The following is a 19,952-nucleotide window of genomic DNA, read 5'->3' on the forward strand; positions in this document are numbered from 1 at the left end:
AGCTGACAGGCAGTAGTAAACTGCACTGTAAAAATGTTTTGTCAGGTAAAAATGTTTTATGTGGTCGAATCTAAAATGATCAGTTAAAATAGTCTATTATTTATTTAACACAACACTAACTTTCAACATCTATATATATGTTAAAGCTTAACATATTTTAATATGTTTCTAATAACCTTCACAGTTTTCTTTAGGTTGCTGAAAATGATACATTTTCCATGATCTATAGCCTATGTAAACGGTATGAAACTCAGTCTGGTGGATTGAAATTGTACAGCAGACCATTAAATATATTCTTCGCTTCAGTCTAGGGTATCTATAACGTGTATTTGGCAGACAGACTTCCTTGACTGTTGAAATTAACAATAAAAATAGGCTACAATATTAAAGGCTAGCCAGTGTTTCTCTCCATTAGGGTGCTCAAACTGTCACGTGAACGTTAAAGTTTTCTTTGGCAAAGCCCGTTTGCCCCTTTGATTCTCACAGATTCTCCTATAACACATATATATCCCGTCAGAATGTTATTCAACCATCGACATCAAGCGATCACAGGTTATTTCGTCGTCGTCCCTCCTGCAGCGCCAGGACTCAGATAGCATTTACCTCAGAATATCCAATAAACATTAAAGACCATCTAAAAGGGCTTTTAACACTCTCAAAGAGTTTGTGGTTTAAAGGATTAGCCAACACAGACATTCACACTTCCACTATGTAACTGGTGGATAAGGAAGCTCTTGAAAACACCGGATCGCGACAAGAACATCTACGATTATGTCGCAGATAAATAAAACAAATAATCGCCTTCACACTTTCGTGGTGGGCTAACCGGAGAAGTTGTGGAGCGTTTATATAACTTGACTATCTTTAGTTGGAACAATCACAAATTCAAGTAAAATCCTACATAACATATGAAACCTTATAGGCTAATAATTTTAACCTCTCAGTCCTGTTATGAAAATGTTGTTGCTCTCACCGTGTCCTGCTATTAACTAACTAAATAAACAAACAAATAAATATTAAGCAATTAAAAATATTAGGAAAAGATCGAACTGCCTTTCGTATATGGACTTGAAAATATTTAGGCGCTCTCTCATATGGTGGCCTGCAAATTTAAGATTTGTAATCTATGAAACCCAATAGGTCAAAGTTATGTCATCTATACTTAAATTAACGTTTAAATTACTTAAACTTAAATTACGTTTGCCTACACAGTCATCTATAACTTAAATTAGAAAAAAAAAAAAAAAGAAAAGAAAAAAAAGCCCAGCTTTCCTGATAGTTATAATGTGTGACATGCTAAGGGCTGTTAAGATGATGAAGACGGGGTGTTATAATTTGTTAGAACCCACTGGGGTGCTTTTTCTCCATCAGCACATCCCCCTCATTTCACAGCACTGACAGTGTCTGCCTCACATCAAAGACGACACCCCAGAACAACTGACAGTGATTAATGCAAACAAAACATACCCCTACCATCCTATCGCTTCTTCTGTTCACAGTCACTACAGTCATCATGGGACACCACCGCCGAACTCTGGCCCTTTTTTGTTTTAACTTTGACAAATAGCTCCACCCGGTGGACAAATATACGCATTACACGTTGAAGCTGCGCTGTTATGTGTCGACGCTTCTCCGAATGAGATGAGAACTCACAAGAATAAGAAATCCCAATGAATAGCAAGTAGGATATGCAAAAACATTGATATAAGACGTTATATTTGGAGAGTAAATTAAACCAAGACCTAGTTGTTGTTTTTTGTGCATGTGTTTTTCAGCTCACATATCATGTATAGTGCTGTATAGGTCAATGTCAAATTATTGATGAAGAGGATTAGGAAATTTAAGTTTGTATCCATCTTGGTTTAATTAAAAAAAAAACATACGTTTGCCTGCAAGTAGGCCTAGATTGCGTCAACATCAAGTGAATAATAAAATATTGCATCTTTTCTCCCCGCTCCTTTTTAACCTTTTTGTTCAAGCTCAACAAAAACAGGAAATGTATTTTAATTCACAACGCGTACATGTGTTTTAGTGAATTGTATTTAATATATATATATATATATATATTATTAAACCTGGAGAAACAAAGAAGCGTTACATCTCATTACATATTTCATCTCGTAGCTACTGCATACTGTATTTTTGTGTTATATTGAGATTTATTGAACTGAAATGTAGTGTAGTCTAGCTTACTCGGTCAACTCCAACTTCTGTTAATAATTTTATAAAAAAAACATTATTAAATATTTATGTAAAATGTGTCTTTTTTTTTTTTTTTTTTACACCTCGTAAACAAAGTGAACGCTAGTCTACTGATTTCTAACAGAACTCGTTGTAACGTCGCTTCTGTAGCGTTAAATGTTCGCAAACGATAGGCTAGTTGACAATTAAGCTACGTAGCCTAATGATAGTACTAGTTGATCGGACTCAACATGAAGAGGATGGATAGAGTGAGAGCAAAGAGGAACCACCAACCTGTCATGTCAGAGTGTTTAATGACATCTAAAGTAGCAGGAGGGGCGGGGAAGGTTAAAGCCTAAGACACTTAAACTACAGCGAGATCAGCTCTTCAACTGTCTGTTCGGACATCACATCTCAGCTGTCGGGGAAACTATGGAGCTCGAAAACATCAGAAATTTGAGGGGGAAATGCATGGTGAGGCGGGACATCATAAGAGAGTTTCTGGCGGAATTACTGGGGACATTCGTATTAATAGTAAGTCTTTTGCCTGTCAGGACTTCAAAACCAAGTAGTCTTAAAACTAACTTTCAAGTGTAATTGACTGTTTTGTGTCCATTTTGTATTTTTTATCAATAATAAAACAGTCTGTCAACTTATTTAATTTTTGTCGTATATGTTGTGTTGAGGTTAATATTCATTAATTTTTAAGAAGCACTTATCCAAACGTGTGACCACATTTTAGTGTGGTAAAAGTAGCTACATGTAAACACATAATATTTAAGACTAAATTCATTGCATTAAATGCAACACCCTTTAGAGATGTAAACAATAGTGTCTTCTTATTTATGCTTATTATTGTTCAGCTCTAATTGTGTAAAAAGTCCAATTAGACAAACACTAATTTTCACTCGCAGTGGTTTTGTATGTTAGTTTGAAAGCACCTTGTTCAAAACCCTCTAAAATCTTTTCCAACAATTTTTGACAATTCTGTTCACCAAAATAAATTCCATTAATAGGATTATTATTATTATTGCTGTATATTAGCCTATAAAGGTGTTTTTTAACTGTAAAGTTGAACTGTTCTCAGGACAAGTGTATTTTTCATAAAGTCAGATGTCTAGATGTTTAATAAATGTTATAAATGTATTTGTTCATATTGTACTTTTACATTTTGTAGTTTAGTGAACTGGCTTGTGCTTCATAATTGTTTTACTGTTGATGTCAGATTTGACAACTTATCGCATATAGACTTAAAACATGCTGTATTACTTTAAAGAGAAGTACATTTTACTACAAAAATTACTACCTGATGAGTTTTGATGAGTAATATCATAAAAAGATGTTATTAAAACATGAAATGCACAGACATTTTCTACGGTGTGTTCTGCTGGTGTTAATTAAGTGAAAGGATTTAGATTCAGTGAGACAGATCTTGTTGCTTTGGGGTTCCGCCCTGACCATAATGGACTGTGCTTTTGAACAAGCTGTCCGACTAATTAGTTTTGAATAAGTGCTCCACAACAAGAGTGCTTTTCCTATCTGCATGGCGGTGGCTTTTTTCACTAATTGTCTTTCTAAATTGTCTCCCCTCTGCTCATTTCCTGTTTACAGCTGTTCGGTTGTGGTTCAGTGGCCCAAACTGTCCTCAGCAGAGGCACACATGGAGAACTTCTCACCATCCACTTTGGCTTTACTCTAGGGGTGATGCTGGCTGTGTACATGGCAGGAGGCGTGTCAGGTGACTGGTCACTCTAGCCAATAAGAAGTCTAGAATACACAGTAGCATGCACACACACTGCATAAACTTCAATTCGCCTTACCTAATAGTCTGCTATAAAATAATACACACATTTAATGGAACTTTGCAATTAAATTGTTGAAATTATTCCAAAACTCATTTTCATTTGATTGAGAAAAGGCATTAGTCTAGGACGGCCGAGTTCAAAGCATCTTTTCATTTCAAAGGTCATATTTAGCTATCCATCAGGGCTGTTTTTCCACAGTTGTTTGTGATCTTTGATCATGCTCAACAAAACATACAATCTACTCACCAATCGCCATATGCCACACTACAATATCCATAATATAAATCAATACCACATAAACGGCTCAATTTATTCCTCTATTGCAGTTTATGTTTATTCTATTAAAACTTAAATTTGGTCAAAGGAGTAAAATGGCTAGTGAGGCAGAAAAAGCCTTTCATGCAGTAATAAGCCTTAGACAGCTGGATCAAATACGCCCCATGCTGAGTATTCAATCTTGACCTTTGACCCCAAAGAGAGAGAGAGTGAAGGGTGGATTTGCTTCAATGCATAACAGACTTGTGCTTCCTTACAAATTTTAGGATTAATGAACGACATAATAGAGGATGAAAGCCTTGTGCTCTCTGACATTGTGAAAAAAAGTGTTGGTTTTTTTCTTCCTCTCAAAAATATACAGTAGTGATGGATGGGGGGAGGAGGAAATGATGGGTCAATTACATGCTCTTAAAACTTGCAATAAGGCTTAGTGTCTGTCAAGTGGAGGCGCGTGTGTCGGGTTTGATATACCAATTGTAATCGTATGGCCTTCATTAAGCGAATTCCTCAAGGATTATGGTGAGGTAAAGCTTTTATTATAACATGTTACAATAATGCAGATGATTCCAGGAATTTCTTTTTTCATTTCCTTTAAATGAGAAGCAAAAAAAAAAAAAACGTAAATAAGAGCACATTTACAAGAGAAGACAAAGTGGCAAAACATTATTGGCAATAACTGACTACACACTGCTCCACTTAGACTAACCTCACTGCACTTAGGTGAAGAGACTCCAGATAATCTCGTTTTCGACTGAGCAGTATCTTAAATCTAGCATGTCTCATGCTCATGTGTTGTGCATTCATATTCACTTATATATATTGTATGTGGAAGAAACACACAAGAGATAGATAAAATATATATCTTTTTTTTTTGAATATACAAATGCCATTTATGTCTTTTAGTTTGTCAAGAGATTTAAAGTGCCATTTTTGAAGAGCTCTAGTATGTAAGGAGCCTATGATTAATTCTGGAAAAAGCAAAATAACTGAGCTCTAGAATTAGTACTCGGATGCCATGTCCGCAATTTATAGTAAAAAATCTGCCCTTTATTCGAACTCAAACGGAGTGACTTTCTTCTTTCAGACGAATACAGTCAGAGTTATATTAATAATCACCCTGATGCTCCTAATCTTTATAATGTCAGTGCACGGAAACCACCTGTTTGAAACTCAAGAAAGAGCATCCATCCATCATAAATGTACTCCACACAGCTCCAGGGGGTTAATAAAGGCCTTCTGAAGCAAAGTGATGTGTTTGTGTTAGAAAAATATCCATATTTTAACACGTTATAAAGTAAAATATCTAGGTTCCTCCAGACCGCCTTCTGTATTCAACTTAGGAAGAAAGTGTAACGCCTCTTGCAGTTCAAAACGCTTACGCTACATCCTACGCCTTCCCTATTCAACTTACAGCAGAAGCTAGTTATTTTACTTCATAATGTGTTAAATATGGATATTTTTCTTACACAAATGCATCGCTTCGCTTCAGAAGGCCTTTATTAACCCCCCGGAGCCGTGTGGAGTACCTTTATGATGAATGGATGCTCTTTTTTGAGTTTCAAACAGGTGGTTTTCATTCACTGCCATTATAAAGCTTTGGAGCATCAGGGTGATTATTAATATAACTCTGATTGTGTTCATCAGAAAGAAGAAAGTCATTTACACCTAGGATGGCTTGAGGGTTTGCGACAATGCGGTTTTGGGAAACAGTCGTGACTAGCTAGTTGATTTCTTCAACGATTAATCATACTATAGCAGTGAGTTAAGTTGTTGTACAGGAAACGTACCCCAGCACAGTGGACAGTTGAAGTGCATGGTCTTCTTAAAAAACAATTATAACATAAAATAATAGCATTGGATAATTAATATAACAACAATAGTAAATTGTCCTATTCATGTTAGCATCTTAATACATATTATTATTATTGTTAAGTATTATTGTTATTATCATTGTCATTTTATTCATGTTTGCATTTTATTTAAAAAATGAAATTATACACAGAAGACAACATCAAGGAAAGTTACAAACAGAAAAAATGCTATTATTAGAATTATTTTTTAATTATTAATATTGTTATTAATAACAACAATAATAATAATAATTTTAAAAATTCAAACATGAATAAAAGGACAATAACGTTGCCTTGAGGAAAGGGTTGTGTTGCAGGGGGAGTTGTGCAGGGGAGACATGTTGAGGGACAATGGGCCTTGTGGTTTATCCATCAGCATCCATCTGCAGTGAAAAGTGTGCATTTGTGCATGAATAAGTTGGTTTTCCCAGCAGCCCACATGACTGTGAATGTGATAATCTTACATGCTGTGATGATGAGAACAGTATTGAACTAATGAGCTTTTTTGGAGCATATGTCTCAGATTGAAGTCAGGTGTAGGCACTGGCCTGTCATTATTAAGCATTTTTATTGACTCTACATGAAGTACACAATGGAAAAAATATTTTCTGTAATGTAAAAAAAAAAGTTTATTCTTTTTTTTTTATAAAAATGATGTACCGTATCCAATCAGTTGTGTTTTACTCTGTAATATGTAATGTTGCTTTTTAGATTCTGCTCTCTTCAATATGAATTTCAAAAAACCCAAACAACAAGATTGGATTCCTGCTTAATCATTATAATGGGTCAAAACTGATATCAAGAAAAATGAACAAACCAGATAAGGTCCTGATTCGCTGTGTTTTTACATTTAATCAGCTACCAATCTGTGAAGAAATCGTTTCAAGTTTACATAGGTAAGGAAAGGCCAGTGTTTTCCATTCTGTTTTGCTGCCATTAGAGCTGAAGCGACATGTACGGTGGGGTCAGAGACAGTCCTGAGCGCTCTTACGTCAAAGCAGAGTTACTCCTAAGCCTTGTTGTGATGTCAGAAGATTCAACCAGATTATGTCAGACCCAATTCCCACTGACAGTGTTTATGAGGAACTCTCTGGATTAAGAGGGGGAAAGTGAGAGTATACTGTATACCTATATAGCAATGAGAGAAATCACAACTGTGAGTTTGAAATGAATGACACAGTATATTCTTTTGATTCTAATAGATAATAACCCGTATTACAAAAAAACCTCAGCATGCTTTTATACAAACCTCAATCAATACAAAATCACCATACAATAGTGGACCACTAAAACCAATATAAACACTTTGCTGTCATGAAAAATTTGCAGTCTATCAATTGTTGCATCTGCAGGTGGACATGTGAACCCAGCTGTTTCTCTGGCCATGGTTGTTGTTGGGAAACTCCCAATAAAGAAATTTCCTGTCTATGTAGCAGCTCAATTTCTTGGTGCCTTTGCCGGGTCTTGTGCTGTCTACTGTCTGTACTATGGTAAGTTTTAAGGGCACTTTTATGTTGTTGCTTCTGTTATGGACTCCTCTTCTATAGCAGTCTGCTAAAGTATACTTACATACATGCTTATATTAGACACACACAACTCAAACTAAATTGACTTGTTCTGACCGTGGATAGATTTGGATTAGACATTAGATTTAACATTCCAGAGTACAATTATTCTGAACAGTCATCAAATTACTTAATTTCTAAAGCATTTCTAGTTGAAAAGCTGTTGGATGTTGAAATATAGCTACTAATCTGTCCTAAAATAAATAATATAATAAAATACCTAAAACAATTATCTTGTCCATAGGTGCCTTTGCAAATTTTGCTAATGGACTTCTGCTTGTAACTGGTGTAAATGCCACAGCAAATATCTTTGCTTCATATCCACGTGAAGATCTCTCATTGTTAAATGGATTTATTGATCAGGTGAGTGAAACACAGTAGTTCATTTTTCTAAATATCAAATGATCTCACTGCTTATTATACAGTGAAATTGTGTTAAAGTGTTAGTTCACCCAAAAATGAAATTTCTGTCATTAATTACTCACCCTCATGTCGTTCCAAACCTGTAAGACCTTCGTTCATCTTTGAAACACAAATTAAGATATTTTTGATAAAATCCGTAAGCTCTCTGACTCCTACATAGACAGCAATTTAACTATCACTTTCAAGGCAAAGAAAGGTACTAAAGACATTGTTAAAATAGTCCATGTGACTGCAGTGGTTCAACCTAAATGTTAATGTTAATGCTTTTGGGTGAACTAACCCTTTAAAACTTGTGGTTTAAATTATAGGCCATTGTTTCTTTAACAGGGGAGTTAAAAGGAAGGAAAAGTAAATATAAAGTACAGAAATCAGACTAAAAAAACTAAACAAAATATACTTTACATTTTATCTCACAATGTGAACTTATTTTCTATTTTAAAATGTATCTCATAATTACTTTTTTATTTTTTACTTTGAGATGAAACAGGCCTCCATAAGAGAATGTTTTGTTGATCATTAGTCTCTGTTTACACAGGTGATTGGCACAGGTGCCCTGGTCCTCTGTATTTTAGCCATAGTAGATAAGAAGAATATCGGGGCACCTAAAGGCATGGAGCCTCTGGTTATTGGTCTGAGCATCCTGGCTATCGGAGTGTCAATGGCGCTGAACTGCGGCTATCCGATCAACCCTGCCAGAGACTTGGGACCGCGGCTCTTCACTGCTCTAGCAGGATGGGGATTAGATGTGTTCAGGTACAGAAAACTTTTCTTGTTATTGTTCAGTTGGATTTTCCAAGCAGAGGTCTCAAACTCAAATTGGCTGGGGGCCATTGCTGTAATTGACACCGAATAGGAGGGCCATTTTAACATTCAAGCACAAGAAAGTGCAACATTTCTGAAAATTTATGCATTATTTCTCATTTACTTAAAATTTCATTACTAAAATATTTTTGTCATACTTAAAATATGTAAACAGCAGTGTCTCTATCATTGGTTACAGTATTAGTTTTTAACAGTTACTGCAAATTTTTTTTCTCTTACTTTATTTTAGCTTAAATAACATCAAAATCTTGCACTGAACAAATGCAATCCCTGAATACATTTGTACACTATTCTATTTCTTGCCAGACACCTGGCAGCACTTCTGCTCACACAGCTGAGCCACATTTGTCCAAGATGCCATTTGAGCATCGGTAACTTTTATTGGTAGCATCGGACGCGTTTCGGTGGTTTAAATCGACGCTCGCGACTTGTGTGAGTGCTTTCACTGTAATTTAGGCATGCACGCTCATAATAGAAGCGGTGTGCATTCTCGTTTTTTCCAGGCGCGCCTATGCCGCGGCGAGATGAAAACATCTAAACTTTTTTCAGAATGCTGCAAGCGCACCGTAGGTCATGTGACAAGGACCAACCGATCAGCTTCGGACTTTCCATAACAACATCGACCCCTGGTTTCACAGACAAGGCTTAAGCTAGTCCTAGACTAAAATGCATGTTTAAGCTGTTTTAACTGAAAGCAACTAGTACTGACATATCTTAAAATATGTCAGAGCCACTGTTTTGTCTCAAGATGCACACCAGTAATGTTTTTTTCTAAGGTATGTTTATAAAAGCTACTTAAATACCCTAATTGAACTAAGGCCTAATCCTGGCTTAGGCTAAGCCCTGTCTGTAAAACCGGGCCGAAAGCTCAGCCGAACAGTTGATCATAGTTGTACAGGGCGGGTTTTTATTTCTCATCTCCATAAATATATCTAGTAGTAGAGCTAATGCAAGGACTAGAAATCAATTAGTCCTTTGCTGATACTTCCTCGTCATCGTGGAGAGCGCAGTTCATGGTTGCATAGCAATGACAGACACCACGGGAGTGAAAGCGCTTTGGAAAGAAGGAGAAAATGGCCCGCGGGCCGGCAATTTGAGACCACTGACTTAAAGGGTACATAACACACACAGTTTCCGCCAATGTCATGTTAATCTTGAGTACCTACAGAGTAGTATTGCATCCTTCATATCTCCGAAAAGTCTTTAGTTTTATCATGTTGATAAAAGATAGATACGCTGTACCAACTCTTTCCGAAAAAAGCCAAGCTGCTGGAGGCGTGCCTGCCGTGGGCAGAGCTAAAGAGTCACGAGCGTGCTTAGCTTTTGTGTAGAGATCGTCTGCAAGCTGCGATATCATTATAAGTAAAAATGGAACAAAAACGTTCGTGTTGTTTACATTATATGCACTTGCCCGCCGATTGCCAACAAAACACAGACATTTGATGCAGCTTTACTCACCGCCTGCGGTTCCGACTCATGACCGGGATCTATTGCTGGGATCTGCAAATTCAGTATCGAACTGGGATTTGTTTACAAAACATTCATCACCGAAATTCCGGGAACAAACAAACATACGTGCACAACTCTGAAAAACAAACTGCATCCACTGTTCCCTTATTCCGCACTTTATGATGTGATACAGGGCAATACTCTAAAAAAACTTTCCGAAACGTATCCGAATCCAGAAGGAGTGTATTTGGCACAGAAATCCAGCTCGTGTTTTGAAACTTTGGCCATGTTTAGCATGAGAGTGCAACTCTTTAACAGTGTAAATAAGTCAGAATGCATGAAACAGCAGTAGATCGCCCCTTTAAACGTATTATTGCTTATGTTGTAACAGGGAAGATTGTCTATGGGTATGTGCAATAACACAATAGACCTAGAAGTGTTACCCTGTTGCACAAGATTCGACCAGCATGTGAGAAACAGAGGCATGCCTCCCACGTACTTTTAGAAACTCCAAATAGACTTTAAGTGCAAAGGCCTATCACCATTCTTCTGACAGAGCAAATGAATTTTTTAATGCATTCGTGTATCTCCTGCATATTGAAGCAATTTTAAAAATGTACGTGAGGCAGTCTCCTTGCATAAATATTCAGAGTGGCATGACCAAAGACAGGACGTATTTTATTCCTCTAACTTTTCCTATTAAAGGAAAAAAAGTTATCATCTTTAACTATAACTCTGCTTTTAGCTATCACCAGTATGTAGGTCATTGTCAGACAGAGGTTCTGTTGCTGCTCTTTAACAGCAAAAAGAGTCTGATTTTATGCACAGTTCAACACCAAAAGGACAGAGTAAAGAACAATGAAGTGTCGAATAAAATAATTGTAATGCAGTATAGGTGGATAAAATAGAACACTGCTGTGTTTACAATCACAACATTTCAGAAGTGAAAACTCTCCAAAACACTGTAGTCCTTTGACTCATTCATGCAAATCTCTTGAAACTGGCAAATTCCAGGTTTTCATTACTGTTCACATGTGATATATTACATTACTCTCTGGGATACTTCTGATTGGTCATTCAGCTGTCAAATATTTTTGTACATTTTGTTATTCGGCCCTTTACAACTACAAACACAGGGTGATGTCCATGTGTCCATCACAGCTAATCACATATCAGTTGCCTAGTATGCGAGGAAGTGCTTGATCTGTCTGCTTAAATTCTCTTCCAACTCGAAGACAGATTACGGGTCACCTGAGTGCAAATGGCTCTGGTGTCATAATTGCAACAAACAAGCATGTGCATTATAAAACCTATAGTGTACATGAACTTTACATAATTCAGTTCAGCAAGGCGTCTGTATGCAGTGGCTATGCATTTGTTTACATTTACCTTTGCCAACCTGTTTGTAGAGCAGGTTGAAGGACACAGAGCACTTGTTTTCTCAGTAGCCTATAAAAGGATCAAGGGATTGAGGGAGGGAAAGAGTGCTGCAGACAGGGAGCACTGGAGTGACACACTAAGCACAGATTACAATGAATGCATTAGTGTCTGTACAGCGAGACTAGACACCAACACTGTGTTGACATCATCCATCAGTCTGAACACAGAACAACACTTCAAACTCAAGATATGGCTGTAATATACAGGCACATTCCTAATCAAACATGCGTGTCCAGTCTACTTGATTCTTTAACCCTAATTGCAATTGTAATTTACTATTGATGTAAAATTAAAATGAAATTCAAAGAAATGCATACGTCCCATTAATGTTTTATCCCATTAATATTTTAAATGTAAGAAGATATGAATGATCAATATGCAAAATGATACCTATATAAATTTGCATTTAATTTATATACAGTGGCCCCAAAAAGTAATTTGAACAATTTATGCAATATCTGGTCAATTAAAACATTTAAACATGTCTGAATGTCATTGCATTAAATGCAAAATATCAAACCAAGTGGCATCTGCAAAAAAATGATACTAGACCTTTTCTAACATAATTTTGCTTCAAAACTACATGTGTTTGTACTAATATGCATGTGTTGTGTATTACGGTGGCCGAGAGAGCTCAACGTGCTGCAACTGAAGAAAATGCAAACAGAAAAAACACCAGCAAATTAAGAAAACATCATCATTTTGACAACATACATGCTGCAACACAACCAAATACAGAAACATGCTGCAAATACTCACAATGCTACCAAATACAGAAACACACTGCAAATACTCACAATGCAACCAAATACAGAAACACGCTGCAAATACTCACAACGCAACCAAATACAGAAACACGCTGCAAATACTCACAATGCAACCAAATACAGAAACACGCTGCAAATACTCACAATGCAACCAAATACAGAAACACACTGCAAATACTCACAATGCAACCAAATACAGAAACGAGCTGCAAATACTCACAATGCAACCAAATACAGAAACACACTGCAAATACTCACAATGCAACCAAATACAGAAACGAGCTGCAAATACTCACAATGCAACCAAATACAGAAACACGCTGCAAATACTCACAATGCAACCAAATACAGAAACACGCTGCAAATACTCACAATGCAACCAAATACAGAAACACGCTGCAAATACTCACAATGCAACCAAATACAGAAACACGCTGCAAATACTCACAATGCAACCAAATACAGAAACACGCTGCAAATACTCACAATGCAACCAAATACAGAAACACGCTGCAAATACTCACAATGCAACCAAATACAGAAACACGCTGCAAATACTCACAATGCAACCAAATACAGAAACACGCTGCAAATACTCACAATGCAACCAAATACAGAAACACGCTGCAAATACTCACAATGCAACCAAATACAGAAACGAGCTGCAAATACTCACAATGCAACCAAATACAGAAACACGCTGCAAATACTCACAATGCAACCAAATACAGAAACACGCTGCAAATACTCACAATGCAACCAAATACAGAAACACGCTGCAAATACTCACAATGCAACCAAATACAGAAACACGCTGCAAATACTCACAACGCAACCAAATACAGAAACACGCTGCAAATACTCATAACGCAACCAAATACAGAAACACGCTGCAAATACTCACAATGCAACCAAATACAGAAACACGCTGCAAATACTCACAATGCAACCAAATACAGAAACACGCTGCAAATACTCACAATGCAACCAAATACAGAAACACGCTGCAAATACTCACAACGCAACCAAATACAGAAACACGCTGCAAATACTCACAATGCAACCAAATACAGAAACACGCTGCAAATACTCACAATGCAACCAAATACAGAAACGAGCTGCAAATACTCACAATGCAACCAAATACAGAAACACGCTGCAAATACTCACAATGCAACCAAATACAGAAACACGCTGCAAATACTCACAACGCAACCAAATACAGAAACACGCTGCAAATACTCACAATGCAACCAAATACAGAAACACGCTGCAAATACTCACAATGCAACCAAATACAGAAACACGCTGCAAATACTCACAATGCAACCAAATACAGAAACGAGCTGCAAATACTCACAATGCAACCAAATACAGAAACACGCTGCAAATACTCACAATGCAACCAAATACAGAAACGAGCTGCAAATACTCACAATGCAACCAAATACAGAAACACGCTGCAAATACTCACAATGCAACCAAATACAGAAACACGCTGCAAATACTCACAACGCAACCAAATACAGAAACACGCTGCAAATACTCATAATGCAACCAAATACAGAAACACACTGCAAATACTCACAACGCAACCAAATACAGAAACACACTGCAAATACTCACAACGCAACCAAATACAGAAACACGCTGCAAATACTCACAACGCAACCAAATACAGAAACACGCTGCAAATACTCATAATGCAACCAAATACAGAAACACACTGCAAATACTCACAACGCAACCAAATACAGAAACACGCTGCAAATACTCACAACGCAACCAAATACAGAAACACGCTGCAAATACAACGCAACCAAATACAGAAACACACTGCAAATACTCACAACGCAACCAAATACAGAAACACGCTGCAAATACTCACAACGCAACCAAATACAGAAACACGCTGCAAATACTCATAATGCAACCAAATACAGAAACACACTGCAAATACTCACAACGCAACCAAATACAGAAACACGCTGCAAATACTCACAACGCAACCAAATACAGAAACACGCTGCAAATACAACGCAACCAAATACAGAAACACACTGCAAATACTCACAACGCAACCAAATACAGAAACGTGCTGCAAATACTCACAACGCAACCAAATACAGAAACACGCTGCAAATACTCACAACGCAACCAAATACAGAAACACGCTGCAAATACTCACAACGCAACCAAATACAGAAACACACTGCAAATACTCACAACGCAACCAAATACAGAAACACGCTGCAAATACTCACAAGCCAACCAAATACAGAAACACGCTGCAAATACAACACAACCAAATACAGAAACACGCTGCAAATACAACACAACCAAATACGGAAACACGCTGCAAATACAACACAACCAAATACAGAAACACACTGCAAATACTCACAACGCAACCAAATACAGAAACACGCTGCAAATACAACACAACCAAATATAGAAACACGCTGCAAATACAACACAACCAAATACAGAAACACGCTGCAAATACAACACAACCAAATATAGAAACACGCTGCAAATACAACACAACCAAATACAGAAACACACTGCAAATACTCACAACGCAACCAAATACAGAAACACGCTGCAAATACAACACAACCAAATGCAGAAACACACTGCAAATACTCACAACGCAACCAAATACAGAAACACGCTGCAAATACTCACAACACAACCAAATACAGAAACACGCTGCAAATACAACACAACCAAATGCAGAAACACACTGCAAATACTCACAACGCAACCAAATACAGAAACGAGCTGCAAATACAACACAACCAAATACAGAAACACGCTGCAAATACTCACAAGCCAACCAAATACAGAAACGTGCTGCAAATGATCACAACGCAACCAAATACAGAAACACGCTGCAAATACTCACAAGCCAACCAAATACAGAAACGTGCTGCAAATGATCACAATGCAACCAAATACAGAAACGCTCTACAAATACTCACAACACAACCAAATACAGAAACGGGCTGCAAATGATCACAACGCAACCAAATACAGAAACACGCTGCAAATACTCACAACACAACCAAATACAGAAACACGCTGCAAATACTCACAACGCAACCAAATACAGAAACACACTGCAAATACTCACAACACAACCAAATACAGAAACACACTGCAAATACAACACAACCAAATACAGAAACACGCTGCAAATACAACACAACCAAATACAGAAACACGCTGCAAATACAACACAACCAAATACAGAAACACGCTGCAAATACAACACAACCAAATGCAGAAACACACTGCAAATACTCACAACGCAACCAAATACAGAAACACGCTGCAAATACTCACAACACAACCAAATACAGAAACACGCTGCAAATACAACACAACCAAATGCAGAAACACACTGCAAATACTCACAACGCAACCAAATACAGAAACACGCTGCAAATACAACACAACCAAATGCAGAAACACACTGCAAATACAACACAACCAAATACAGAAACACGCTGCAAATACAACACAACCAAATACAGAAACACACTGCAAATACTCACAACGCAACCAAATACAGAAGCACACTGCAAATACAACACAACCAAATGCAGAAACACACTGCAAATACTCACAACGCAACCAAATACAGAAACACGCTGCAAATACTCACAACACAACCAAATACAGAAACACGCTGCAAATACAACACAACCAAATGCAGAAACACACTGCAAATACTCACAACGCAACCAAATACAGAAACACGCTGCAAATACTCACAATGCAACCAAATACAGAAACAAGCTGCAAATACTCACAACACAACCAAATACAGAAACACGCTGCAAATACTCACAACGCAACCAAATACAGAAACACGCTGCAAATACTCACAACACAACCAAATACAGAAACACGCTGCAAATACAACACAACCAAATACAGAAACACGCTGCAAATACTCACAACACAACCAAATACAGAAACACGCTGCAAATACAACACAACCAAATACAGAAACACGCTGCGAATACTCACAAGCCAACCAAATACGGAAACACACTGCAAATACAGTGCAACCAAATACAGAAACACACTGCAAATGATCACAATGCAATCAAATACACAAAAAACACCTTTCAGGTCATTGTCAACACCACTGACGTGTAGACATTAAACAATAAGCATGTCCCAGCCAGGTTCGTCACTTGTTGGGGTCCCTTGAAACATTTCCATTGTGGTCTGTGCTATTTGCAGTGTGTTTCTGTATTTGGTTGTGTTGTGAGTATTTGCAGTGCGTTTCTGTATTTGGTTGCATTGTAAGCATTTGCAGCATATTTGTGGTGTTTTTCTATTTGCATGTGTTTTTTTCAGTTGCAGCGTGTTGAGCTCTCTCGGCCACCGTACAGTACCATTACTATCACTACCATTAAAAAATTTAGGGTCTGTATTTTTTTTTTTTTTTTAAGAATTTTATACTTTTATTCATCAAGAATGCATTAAATTGATCAAAAGTAAAGACATTTATAATGCTAGAAAATATTTCTATTTAAAATCAATACTTTTCTTTTGCTCTTTTTTTCAACATTGATAATAAGAAATTTTACTTGAGCACCAAATCAGCATATTAGAATGATTTCTGAAGGATCATGTGACACTGAAGACTGGAGTAATGATGCTGAAAATTCAGCTTTTCCATCACAGAAATAAATTACATTTTAAAATATATTAAAATAGAAAACAGTTATTTTAAATTGTAATAATATTTTTGATCAAATAAATGCAGCCTTGATGCCCTAATAATCTTACCGACCCCGAATTTTTAAATGGTTGTGTGTGTGTGTGTGTGTGTGTGTGTGTGTGTGTGTGTGCGCACGTGTGTGTGTCACAGACAAAAATAACTTAAAAGTGATCTGTTCTGCTCATTTGGTTGTGATGGACTGATGAAATTTGTGAGGATTGTGTGACTATACAGTATATTGGATTTGTTTGAATTGCATCCCCGCAAATTCCTCTTCTTGTCATTTCAGTTCAAACTCTGGCTCAACATACTGCATGTACAATTCTAATTAATATTTTTCTTTGAAAATTCTTACATTCAGAATTTTGCAGAGCCCTGACTTTATTCTCACCTGTGCCATGCATGTGTGCGTGTGTGCGTGTGTGTGTTCAGAGCTGGAGGAGGCTGGTGTTGGGTTCCAGTGGTCGGACCAATGGTGGGAGGTGTGGTTGGGGCAGTGATCTACTTCCTAATGATTGAGATGCACCATCCTGAGCCTGAAAAGAACCTTGAAGACAACAACAGCATCAAAGATAAATATGAATTAAACACCGTCAACTAAAAAGAGAGGGAAAGTATGGTATCTTTTCCTTCACCATAGACCTCAAGCAAGAAACTCCATTTTCTTCTCTGTCTTTTCCTCTAGATCTCTTTTCTGAGTCTTTTGCCAAGTACATTCATTAAATTAAGCAGCTATGAAAGAGTCAGCAAGTGTTAATTAGGCATAATTCTAGCTATTTTTCATGTTTTTAACAGAAGTAGAACTATAGAGAATGTTTAAAGAGCACCATTTATTTCATCAACATGGAGCAAAGAGAAACATTCAGGTATTTTATGGAAAGCATCAACAGTTTCTTCACTATCAACAAGTGTCACACCACTGCCAGTAAAAGATTGCAAGTGCTAATAGATCCTCCATATTAATGACTCTGGATTGTGTTTAGAGATAATCATGATTTCCGACTGGTTTCTCAGGTTTCCTTTTTTCATAAGAAACAGTCAATGCAGTTTGTTCAGACTCAGTGAGAGAGAGTTGAACTACTCTAGGATTGTTGTATAGCATCCTTCATTCCTTTGTCCAATCCTGCTACTATTTGTCTTCTTCTCACATTAACTTTCACAGACATCTGACAACCCATAACTTGCCATAAGCAGATATATGTTTTTCTCTCACTAAAATGAAGGAAGATACTTTACTGTCCACTCTTTTTACTCAAAGATGAAAGGTCCTTATTGTCTGTAAATAGGACGAATCAGAACAGCATATAAACTAACTGCATGCATAACTGCTGATAAGGTAACATGCATGAGGTAACAAGATGAATGTTGCAATGCATGCTAAAAATAAGCCAGTGATGAACTATTAAATGTAAGCTTAAGAATATATAAATGTGTATTTATGCTACAGTGTGTCAAACGTAGAAGAAAATAATTTAGGAAGAAATGAAAGAAGCAGTATTGTGCATAATACCATGTTCAGACATTTCAGCAATGCTTAAAGGATTAGTTCACTTTTAAATAAAATTTTCCTGATAATTTATGTCATCCAATATGTCCATGTCCTTCTTTCTTCAGTCAAACAGAAATTAAGGTTTTTGATGAAAACATTCCAGGATTATTCTCCTTATAGTGGACTTCAATGGACTCCACTGTTGAAGGTCAAAATTACAGTTTCAGTGCAGCTTCAAAGGGCTTTAAACGATACCAGACGAGGAATAAGGGTCTTATCTAGCGAAACAATCAGCCATTTTCGAAAAAATGTAAATGTATATGCTTTATAAACACAAATAATCGCCTTCCAAGTGGCTCCGCCAAAACCACACTTTCGTATTCTGTATGTCCTACGCCTTCCCTATTCTACTTACAGAAAAATCAGAACTGGCGCCGCGTTCATTCCGTAAGTTGAATAGGGAAGGCGTAGGACATACAGCATAAGCTTTTTGAAGAATACGAAAGTGTGGTTTTGGCGGAACCACTTGCAAGGCGATCATTTGTGTTTATAAAGCATATACATTTGTATTTTTTTAAGATTTTCTAGTTTCACTAGATAAGACCCTTATTCCTCGTCTGGTATCGTTTAAAGCCCTTTGAAGCTGCACTGAAACTGTAATTTTGACCTTCAACCGTTTGGAGGCCATTGAAGTCCACTATAAGGAGAATAATCCTGGAATGTTTTCATCAAAAACCTTCATTCTTTTCGACTGAAGAAAGAAGGACATGGACATCTTGGATGACATGGGGGTGAGTAAATTATCAGGAAAATTTTATTTGAAAGTGAACTAATCCTTTAATGTGATCTTTTTAATGCATCAGTCACAGCTTTAGGAGGTATTTCATAGCTATTGTTTATGGGGAAAATGTTTCATATGTGTTTTTTTTTTCTCTTTTAAAAATTATTTTAGTAATTTATTTCTTGGCACTTGAATTAATAGCAGTTGTTTGTACAATTCAAAGAGATCATATATATATATATATTTTTCGTCTTTTTATTGTGTTATTTCAGTTTCAGATTTTTTTTACTTTTTACTCTCTCATACATGAAAATTTTAAGATTAATTTACTTACATTCAAAATGTTGAAGACAGTACTGTCAT

General features: G+C 36.8%; 1 protein-coding gene across 1 annotated transcript; it reads left to right on the top strand.

The window, feature by feature from the left end:
- Window positions 1–1,813: 1,813 nt before the first annotated feature.
- Window positions 1,814–18,950, top strand: aqp9b (aquaporin 9b). The gene is made up of 6 exons (XM_051901460.1): window positions 1,814–2,715; window positions 3,793–3,919; window positions 7,465–7,602; window positions 7,922–8,040; window positions 8,636–8,853; window positions 17,752–18,950. The coding sequence occupies exons 1-6, from the start codon at window positions 2,614–2,616 to the stop codon at window positions 17,918–17,920; spliced, it is 873 nt and encodes a 290-aa protein (XP_051757420.1). The 5' UTR covers window positions 1,814–2,613; the 3' UTR covers window positions 17,921–18,950.
- Window positions 18,951–19,952: the final 1,002 nt, after the last annotated feature.

Source organism: Ctenopharyngodon idella, chromosome 7 (assembly GCF_019924925.1).
Source record: "Ctenopharyngodon idella isolate HZGC_01 chromosome 7, HZGC01, whole genome shotgun sequence".
NCBI lineage: Eukaryota > Metazoa > Chordata > Actinopteri > Cypriniformes > Xenocyprididae > Ctenopharyngodon > Ctenopharyngodon idella.

What these genes read in the sequence shown, in the direction of transcription:
- aqp9b (XM_051901460.1), top strand. Translation starts at nt 2,614, where the DNA reads ATGGAGCTCGAAAACATCAGAAATTTGAGGGGGAAATGCATGGTGAGG. An exon ending in CATGGCAGGAGGCGTGTCAG is followed by an intron (nt 3,920 to 7,464) that starts GTGACTGGTCAC and finishes TTGCATCTGCAG; the next exon opens with GTGGACATGTGAACCCAGCT. An exon ending in TAAATGGATTTATTGATCAG is followed by an intron (nt 8,041 to 8,635) that starts GTGAGTGAAACA and finishes CTGTTTACACAG; the next exon opens with GTGATTGGCACAGGTGCCCT.